The following is a 10,570-nucleotide window of genomic DNA, read 5'->3' on the forward strand; positions in this document are numbered from 1 at the left end:
GTTCAAACTTACATATCCAAGGACTACCCCTGTATTCTGTATAGTATTAGAGATTAGGTTTTGGACTCCATGTCCAATTCATCATTCAATCCTCGAGTGTAAAAGGCTGTGTTTAAAAAGAGACAGGAAACAAAGCAGTTCTTGGGAAATTACTCAACATGTCAAAACAATGGCTAAAACTTTGTTTAAAAGAAGGCATTGTTTGGATTTGAAATAAGGTTGTGTGAGTAGTGGTATTTTCTAGTCAACAGCACCATTTATAAATTAGTATAGCTATCCTCAAACCAAAAAATGTCCTTCCCACTTGTGAGCAGTTCAAGAAGGGAAAGGTAGGGATTTTGAAGTTGGTGATGAGTGTTGCAAGACAGTTGTCTTTTTTACTAGTCTACATTTCAAGAATAATAAAAAAGTTTGGCAGATACAGGTGCTGCCATCAGAGTGCCTTCCTTCTAATCAGAAGTTCAAGAATAAGAAAACAATTGGTAACAGGTGTGGCCAGAGTATTGCTTTCCCTCTATTCATGAGCTCAAAATTAGTCTATCACGTAGCTTTGACTTAACAACAAAGACACATATTTTGATTACTCGAACATTTGTACAGGTACAATAAATAGGAAGTCAAGATCCAAACTTGTTACTTTATGGTTAGAGCTATAAAAACTTGTGGAATGGTTTGTTGAATGACTTGAATTTTTCAAGAACAAGATTATGCATGTAAAGGACTATATTTATGTTTAATTATTATTTTGTTTTTGTATCTGAGGGGGTGACACTTATTGACCCAAATGATGTCTCATTGACTCTCATGATGTCAGAGTAATTTTCACAGCTAAGCACAGGGCATGTGATCTCTGGAGAAGTGAGAGGGTCAGTTCATTTTGCCAACAGATACAGCTTCTCTCACCTGAGGAGGGGCTGGGTACTGCTTCGTGAAAATGTGAAACAGACAACTGAATAGATACCAACACAACTTTCACTCTAAATTTACTTTATCTATTTATTCACATGACCAATGAGTACCCACAAGGTATAAACAAACAAACCTATTCGTCTTTAAAATTCTGTACCATATAACTTGTACTGGTTGAAAACAATTATCTTCTTCAACTTGGCAAGTTTCCCAAGATACAAAAACGTTCGTATTTCCTGTGATGAAATAATCTGTCATTCATTTGTCAGTATCATTGACTCAATAACCTACCAGTTCAGGCTATGTGTGAAGCAATAATTGTAATAATGTTCTTTCACCAAAGTTTCACTTCTTGTGAGCACTATGTTGGGTATGTTCATTAATCGGACAGGCTGCCCAACAGATTGTTGTTTTGGCTGACAAAAATATCTTTATCTACCAACACTGAGGATTACAAGGCAGTGTTGTTGATTAATAATAGGTGGACAAAATTTTGATTTGATAGACTCAGAATAGAATCCAAAAAATTGCTTCAAAACCATACCAAATGACAAGAGAATTCCATGGAAAATAAGTTACAGTCCAGACTCACTGACACAGCATTAACGTGCAACATCCGAATCAACAGCATCAAAAATGGAAACACATCCAACATTGTCTTTTTCTTCTTCTAAAAATCTACAAAAATATGCATTATTTTATGAGGAATTTAGAGGTCTAAAAATGAATAACATCCAAAGAAGTTATGATTGTTTTTTTCAGTAGGGTTTGGTGATTTTTTTACCCTAATTCAGACAATGGTCATGGAAATTATAACACATCAACTATGGGAAACTCACCATTCCCAACTTTTTGAGAAACCTTTGAGGACCTGTGGGGAATCAACAAGTCAGAATCTCTGAGTATTTGTTCTTGTCAAGATGAAGCAAGGTTGGATTCAAAGCTAACCTGCAAATGTAAAGTAACAAAATGACCAAAGTATTATAAGTGTAGCAGGTGTGGATGAATCACAATGACACACCAGTTGGTCATAAAGTGAGATGTCACACACACTTCAGCAGAGGGTGCTGTCAAGACCTTATAAAAGTATGTTTGTGAACAGGAGCAGTAAACTTATAACTGTATCTGATGGTTTACCCTCTAACAGGGAAGACAGCAAAAACGATTCAATTATTCAAATGAGAAAAATGATGCAAGATCAAGTAAAGAACGAAAAATACGAAGACTTTTTCTGAGTAAAGGGCACAAATATTACAAGGATAAGAGAGCACTGCTAAAATAATGGTGAAATAGCAAATAGGTGATCCATTTTAGTGAGAAAGAAACATCTTACCAATTACTCAGATAAAAAAAAAAGCATGGCAAAATGATTCTTGGATCATGCCCCACACAGTCACGTATCTCGATCTCAGGCTTGCAAGTTTCCAGATCTAAAGGAATACCCCATCACCTACCAAAATTTTCTGCCGGTGAGACAGAAATTACTTGTTAAAACTTAAATAGTGCTACTAACACTCAATGTTACTAAAACTAAAAGTGATAACGACAATTGTTAAAAAATAATGAATTATTGTAGTAAATACTGAATCCGAAAAGCTCTTTATTTTTCTAAAGTTTATATACGTACAATAATATAAGATAATTGTTTTGTTTTTTAAGTATTTGGTTATTTTCATTTAGTTTAAGTTTAATTTTTAAAGGTTACAAAACTTTGTAGCCTACAAAGTTAGGCCTACCAATACTTCTATTTACTTCGATTTTAAAATCTATCACTTACCTCCGCCATAGACGCCTCCACTCATAGTTATTGTATTTTCAGGTCAATTTCAGACGTCTAATGTACAAATAAATAAATCTATGTCAAAGACAAAGAGAGTAGATCAATGATTATCCTGTACCTAACTTTCAAAAAACGCAGTTTATCTTAATTCAAAAAATCTTTTCCCAGTTCAACATTGTCTCAACTACGCAGTGATGTACAAATCTCGTTCATAGAGGACACACGAGACATTAATTTTAATGTCCAAATTATCCAAAGATATTAGAAGTTGAATTAAATAAATATTTTTCCCATTCGTTTAAAATTCAAGACACTTGTGTAAAGAACTAATTAAAACCAAACGATCAATTTCAAAACGTTGATCGTTTGATTTTAATTTTTTTCCTAATGATTTGTCTATCTTTCGTTATTGTTAAGCGCAAAGCTACACAATTGGCTATTTGTGCTCTAGTCACTGCAAGTACCGAAACCCGATTTTTAGTGTTACATGCCCTTAGACTTACCGCTGAGCCACCGGGTTCTTCCGTAGGACCAAGTCAGAGTAAAACTAAAGATTTTTACTAATATAATAGAAATATGAAAGTATCAGTTGTGAAACCTTGGGTTTTGATAATTATGCCCTGTATAAAACTAATGAAAGTGGTACAAAGTTCACTGTTTTAAAGAACAATAGGGTGAAAGTTTACAAACACACGCGTTTATAAGTCTATAGAACGTTTTCATCCACATATAATTTTAATATATATACTAAATATATGTCTAATTTAGCTTGGGTTCATACACTATCTGGTCAAATAATAGAAACTCTGTTCTTATAGAAAGTTGAGCAACTGTGTGCATTAATCATAGGCTGAACCTGTCATGACATAGACTCCGCTAGTTTCTGGGGTAATAATGTTTGAGTTTTAGCTCTTACGCAGTACGTCCCATAGATTCTCAGATGAGTTAAGGTATGAGGATTGTACTTCGCTAGAAAAGATGGTAGAACTTCTTCTTACGCTCTTAGAACAAATCACAAATAATATAGGCACAGTGGATGGTTGCATTGTCGTGTTGAAAATTTCCATCACTTTGAGAATTAAAATGCAGCATCCTCGGATGTTCAGATATTTCCGTGACGTAATATGATATTCAGGGAAGCCAAGTGAAATAGTCTGTCTTATGAGAATGCACCCCATGTTATTGCCTCACTCACTTTCAACAACGTAGACAGTGGAAGTAACATGAGAGGTTTCCAAGACTTAATTGAACTGTCACAAATTTTGACTCATCTTTAGAGAATGGCAAGTATCAAGATTCATTTTATCATATGACACACTTCAACAGTCACATCCTGATAGTCTTTGCACTACTTGTAGATGCACCTTTCTGTTGGTAGCTGAAACGTACGGTTTACATAATTCTTGTTGCAATGGGTGATCCTGTCCATGTCATCTATCAATTTTTGTGTCGCAGTATGTTTATTAGCCTTCATAACTGTCGTTAATTGCCGTATATACTTGCCTCAGAGTAGATTCTTCTGCCCGCAGTTTCTCCTACTTACAGATTTGTATTGAGTATTCTGCCGTTCCATATAGATTCCTGAAGTGGTTGCCTTTGAATTTCAATGCTGTTTTTTGATAGGGGCTCCAACATATCGATCTCTGATAACAATACCTCTTTGAAGTCAGACACATCCCTAATTTTTCCAAACTTAATGAAGAATAAAACACATAAAACGTGCTTATCATATTTGAACAGTCAATATAGTCAAGGGGCACATAATACCTGATTACTCATCAAATATTGGGATAAAGAGTGAGTCTTTTAGTTAACGAATAATCAGTGCATAATACATTGGGTTTACCTTTTGTTGGCAGCCAATTAGTTAGTTCAGTCCTGTATATTTTGTGTTTGTGTTTGCAACGAAGTGCTAGAGATATGCAATTAGCAAGTAAGTGAAATTTATGTTTAGAAGTTGTATATTTGTGAACTTATGCCTAACGTTAGTTGCATAAAACTGCGAAACTTGTAGAATTTGTAATCAAATAAATAAAACACTTTTGTTATCACTATTTATGTATTGTGTATTATGCATGTGTTTTGATCAAAAGTGTATTATGGGCGTAAGAAATATTATAGATACAATGAATATACCAAGAAATACGAGTAATATGGAAAGCTACAGAACCATTAACGTGAAAATGCGTGACACCAGCTCCTTACTTGATATGACTTTCGAACTTTGAAGATACAGGCGAATTTCACTCGGCGTCCAAAATGCGATGCTCAATATGGTATGAAAAATATTGATCCTAACAAATAGAAAATCAAAGCAGTTTTTATTAAGTTTGGCTGATAATCTCCCAACTTTTCGATTGAGCAGGTGTTCAAGCAGTTAAAGGATACAAACTTGCATAAATTTTGAAGATAAATAGTTATGTCACTTTATGAGACCGAACTGTTTGGTAACTAAGAGAAGCAGCAGCAAGCATCTTTGACCAGATGAAGAAGTTCTTTGGCAGTACACAATTAAATTTGGAGATTTCTAGCTGATAGCACCATATCGCCAAATGAACTTTGTGCTAGTAACAATACTGCCATTTATCAACACCAAAGGTTTAACATTGAGATGTGGTAAAAGTATTACAAAATGTATGGAAACTTTGGCGTTTCAGACGTATTTATTTGGTTCAAAGCACATTCCCCTTATGCTTAAGAACCGTTCTCAACAAACCAGCAAATTTGATCAAATGTCTCGTTGTTTTGTAGCGTACATGAAACGGCAAATAAACTTCCTGCAAGAATGGTCTAATGTATATTTCATTGATTTATTTTAGCAATACAGTTTCTCACTATGGGACCCAAAAAGCTAATGAAGCCCTCATATATTTTTATATTAAATACATATTTTTTTTACTTGCTAGCTAACATTAATATAAATATGAATGTTTTGAATTCAAGGCATCATGTAGTGCCTTGTTACATTAAAATATTATATAATCTACTTTTATTTCTCTATTTAGCGCTTTCTGGTAAATGATATTGCTCTGAAAAAGGATGACTGCCTTGTCAGAAGTCCCACGTTTGGAAAAAGACATTGCATGACCAGAAGGCACATCAAAATTTCCGTAATGCATTTTCAATATCTAATATCGATATACATCTCATAGAGTCAAGTAAAATAGCGCAATAAATCAGTTTTCAAAAGTCAATCAAATAATGTAAACAAAAGTGCCTTTAAAATGTTCTGCAATGAACTTTCTATGCTGTTTGATGAATTTTGGTAATTTAAGTCAATAAAGAAAAAAGTTCACTAAAAATCTTTCTGGGGGATATTTAAGACTTCTATTTGTAAAAATCTTGAGACATGTGCTTTAATATATTAAGATGTTCAATTTTAACATATTTTGTACAGTCCGACAAACAAAACGTTTGTTTGTATTTAAAACATATTTTTTCCTATGGGCAAGAACCAATCGCCGTTAGAGGACACCTCTGCCTTTAAACTGTGCTGAATTTATGGGTAATGTTACGTCTAGGCTATGCGTAAATAACGAACGCGTTGCAGTAAAATTACTGTTGTTACTTATCCTTTTACTAATGACTAATCAGCAAGGTTCAAGCCAAAGTGGTGAAGATTTCAAATTAAAAGGTAATAATGAAGCATTTTGCTCTAGACTGAACTCAGTGTTCGATGGGTTAAATCCGCTAGAAAGGCAACACAGAGAGTGGGAGACTATGCAAAGCAGCAAACGTACGAACTGGTTGAAACCAGATCCCGAATCATTAGAAGACGTAGAATTTTCTCATAATGATAAGTTTGTCAGACCACGTGGATTTGCGCCTAAGAAAAGAAAAGTTGATAATAAAACCATGCCAGGTTTTAAAAGACATCCTGAAAAATGGACTAAATATTCGTTAACTGACGTATCGTCATATGAAATGTCTGACGAGTCAAATTCACAAGTAGCCTTATCCTTCTTAAAACAACTAAAGAAAGAAAAGAGTAAAGGAGAAAACGAAAAATTACCAGTAGCAGACGTAAACACAAAAATAATTTTTCAGAAGCCTGGCAATAGACCTCCAAAAAGTTTGAAAAAGAAAGATACTGAAGTTAATGAAACCACATGCTATGTAATTTCTAACACTACAAGTGATACATCAATCACAGTTAGTGATACTCTGGAAACTTGTACTAATTCCAGTGTTTCTGGGAAACTTCTTATGCCAGAATGTGTTGTGGGATTACCAACAAGTACAAAGTATAAAAAGAAACTGAAAGATGTGTACATCCAAAATAAAGATGGTTCTTGTAGTCATCATTCTGGTCACCTTGTGAGTTTGGATCACTTGAATGATTATGAAGAGGAAGCTGAAGAAGAGGAACTAAACAAAGAATCTGTTTGTGTAGATAACACATCCAGATCTGTTGGGAAGAGAAATTATAGATATGGGTGTGACGGAGGTAGTAAATACGACAAATTAAATTTGTTAAAGATGGAAACTGAAAACGAGTAAGTTCCATTTAGTCTGCACAAGAAAGGCATGTGAATATCCCGCTTGGTTGAACATTCATCCAGTCTGACAGAAATGCTTTTTGAATTGTCAACAAAATTCATTTTGAAGTTGCAGGCCCATTTTAGTTTTGTGGAAAATGCATAACTTGCCGTTTAGAGCTTCCACTTGAGATAAAATTTTAAACTTTTCTAGCTCCAACACCATATGTTCTGGTTTTAATGTAAACTCACAACATCTCCTCAGTTGTACACAGATTGAATGCACTATCTTTTCTGTTTGTCCATTTTTTTTTTGTTTTTACACTGAGTTATTTGAATGAAAACAGACTTGAAATTCAAAATGTAATTTTCATTATTTTCTTTTGCATTCTTGAAAAACTCATTTTCATGAAGTATTCTTATTTTCTGTTTGTAATTTTGTCTCTATTCATGCCATAAGGACTGGGTGCCGAGTTCTTCATACCACCCACCTATATAATCATATATATATGCTTTATTTTGGCTTTGTTGATGTGAACACTGATGTTTCTATGCCATTACTAATGTATTTTTTTGTTGGAATTAATTCATTGTCAATGTGTCATAATGCCTTTTTTTATTAAGATGTATAAAAAAATTGTTATATGTTTAACTAAATGAACTTTCATATTCTTGTGGAGTGATCTGTGTTCATAAAGCAAATAAATAAAACAGGAAATCCTTATATTTCAAGTCATTCTTGTATCAATGCATGCTTGAATACAAAATATTTATGTAACTGTTGTGCAAGTATTGTGGCAGGCATGGAAAATGTTTCTTGAGAATTACGAGTTTGATTTCATAGTCTCTTAAATGCTGAAATAAAATACAATTGTGTAGGTTACCAGTGAATTTAATATGTGTATATTTTTGAATCAAATTGAAAAATAGTTCTACAATTATGAGGACTTTTTTTTATTATACCTAGTTCCTGTGAAATACAAAACTTTTTCCCTTGATAATTTCTTTATGCAATGGTTGATTCTGTGAATTTTCATTTTGATCTGGTTAAAAACTTATTTTAAACTCTTATTTTGCTAATGACAAATTCTATAACTTTCAAACTAACAGTAGGTAATAGTAGCAGACATTGCTAGACACTTGGAAAACATTTCCCATACTGGGACTTTATTGTTTATTATTTGTCAATTATTTCAATAGTTTATTGAACATTAACGTTTTTTTAATTTGCCGATGATCTAGTACAATATTGGGAAAGACTGATACCCATAGTAACTAAGCCTAAAGGTGGAGGATAAGTTTACGTATTAAAGGGTATAGAGAGATGCTTTTGGGAGCAACTTGGAAAATACTAAATTCATATGTGGTAGAAGTATTGTTGTGGAAAAAAGATGAAGCTTAATTGTTGAAGAGAATTGGAGGATCATGAAAAAAACTAGCATTTATATACATGTTAACAATGTGGGTAGTCCATCAGCTGAATCAATGGTATTATTTTATATTGGTTTATGAGTTTCTTGTCAGTTTGTCAAGCAGAATTTACTTGTGTTTGATCAGAAGTTAATAGTTTTCTCATGAGTACTAGAAGTGACTTGGTTGATGTATCTAAAATCATTAGAAGTTTCAATGATTGGAGTGTTAGATATAAGTTTTTAGAAAGTCTAGATTAAAATGCTTGTTACTTAAAAATGTGAAGTTTTTTACTTTCAGTGAGAAAGTTTCACAAAAGTCTGCTCTATACAGCTTTTAGTCATTTTGAGCAGGTCTGACCTACTGTACTTTTAGTGGTTTCGAGCAGGTCTGACCTACTGTACTTTTAGTGGTTTTGAGCAGGTCTGACCTACTGTACTTTTAGTTATTTTGAGCAGGTCTGACCTACTGTACTTTTAGTTATTTTGAGCAGGTCTGACCTACTGTACTTTTAGTTATTTTGAGCAGGTCTGACCTACTGTACTTTTAGTGGTTTCGAGCAGGTCTGACCTACTGTACTTTTAGTGGTTTCGAGCAGGTCTGACCTACTGTACTTTTAGTGGTTTCAAGCAGGTCTGACCTACTGTACTTTTAGTGGTTTCGAGCAGGTCTTATCTACTATACATTTAGTTATTTTGAGCAAGTCTCTCCAAAGTCTGCCCTACTGTACCTTGTCATTTAGAGAAAGTTTAACCGACTGTGCTTTGTAATTTTGATAAAGTTTTTCCAGTCTGCCCTACTGTACTTTTAGTCATTTTGAGAAACTCTCACCAAAGTCTGACTGACTTAGTTTGAGTAATGACAGATATTACTGCAACATGTACAAGTAGATAAACTGGTAAGTCTTAAATGGATTGGTATTACAGCAATGTACCAAACTATTTGTTCTTTCAATATTTCTCTCTAGTCTTCCACTGCTAAATTAGGGATGGCTAGTGCAGATAGCCCTCGTGTAGCTTTGTGCAAAATTCACAACAAACAAAAATCTTTCAGTGTGGACCTTTGAGTTGTAAGAACTGACATTGGAATTATGTTAACCTGAATGTCATTTAATACATGGGATGAACAATTAGGTCAGAGACCTCTAAGCTTCAGGTTTAGCCGTCCTTAGTTTTGAACTACTGAAAAGGTGTAGAACAGCCAATCAACAGCACTATTGTCCACAAGGACGTAAATAGGGTGTGTGTGTTAGCCCTGGTGTAGAGCTCTGGATTTCATAGTTTGTTACCTGGGCTCAAATCCGTACGATCTGACAAAATATCCCTCACACTTTAGTCTGCATTATAGGTGTGACACTCAATCCTTTAGTGTAGATGGTGGTATGGTGCTGATGGATGGTTTCCTTCCTATTGGTCAATAGTTCATGATTAGGGACAGATAGCTTTAGTAATAAATTTGAAAAAACAAGTGCCATAAGTCAGAAATGTGGTTTTCAATCTCATTTATGTTTATGTAAAGTTTAATTTGAAATTTTCAAACTAAATCTTGACTACAGGGCTGTTGTCCAGTTTACAGAAATACAGCAAAGTATCAACAATACTTCATGAAACCTAATCTCTAATACAAGACAGAAAACTCAAGGGCTACCCCTCAAAGTACCAACAATACTTCATGAAACCTAATCTCTAATACTATACAGAAAACAGGGGAAGTTCTTGGGAAAGTATCAACAATACTTCATGAAAACTAATCTCTATTACAAGACAGAAAACAAGGGTAGCCCTTGGGAAAGTATCAATAATACTTCATGAAACCTAATCTCTAATACTATACAGAAAACAGGGGAAGTTCTTGGGAAAGTATCAACAATACTTCATGAAAACTACTCTCTATTACAAGACAGAAAACAGGGGTAGCCCTTGGGAAAGTATAAACAAGACTTCATGAAACCTAATTTCTAATACTAGACAGAAAACAGGGGTAGCCCTTGGGA

General features: G+C 34.0%; 2 protein-coding genes across 2 annotated transcripts in view; one reads left to right on the forward strand and one right to left on the reverse strand.

Moving 5' to 3' along the window:
* LOC106473307 (actin-like protein 6B) overlaps positions 1 to 2,914 on the reverse strand; it is a 23,612-nt gene extending 20,698 nt beyond the window's left edge. The window contains exon 1 of the mRNA XM_022401768.1: positions 2,687 to 2,914. Coding sequence (XP_022257476.1) covers positions 2,687 to 2,711 — 25 coding nt within the window. The 5' untranslated portion in view covers positions 2,712 to 2,914. The remainder of the gene's footprint in view (positions 1 to 2,686) is intronic.
* A 3,262-nt stretch (positions 2,915 to 6,176) lies between these two features.
* Positions 6,177 to 8,420, forward strand: LOC106473305. Its single transcript, XM_013933988.2, has one exon. The coding sequence runs from the start codon at positions 6,191 to 6,193 to the stop codon at positions 7,187 to 7,189; it is 999 nt and encodes a 332-aa protein (XP_013789442.1). The 5' UTR covers positions 6,177 to 6,190; the 3' UTR covers positions 7,190 to 8,420.
* Positions 8,421 to 10,570: the final 2,150 nt, after the last annotated feature.

This window comes from Limulus polyphemus, unplaced genomic scaffold (genome assembly GCF_000517525.1).
Source record: "Limulus polyphemus unplaced genomic scaffold, Limulus_polyphemus-2.1.2 Scaffold6058, whole genome shotgun sequence".
NCBI lineage: Eukaryota > Metazoa > Arthropoda > Merostomata > Xiphosura > Limulidae > Limulus > Limulus polyphemus.

Coding starts and splice junctions, on each gene's coding strand:
- LOC106473305 (XM_013933988.2), top strand. CDS start 6,191: ATGGGTAATGTTACGTCTAGGCTATGCGTAAATAACGAACGCGTTGCA.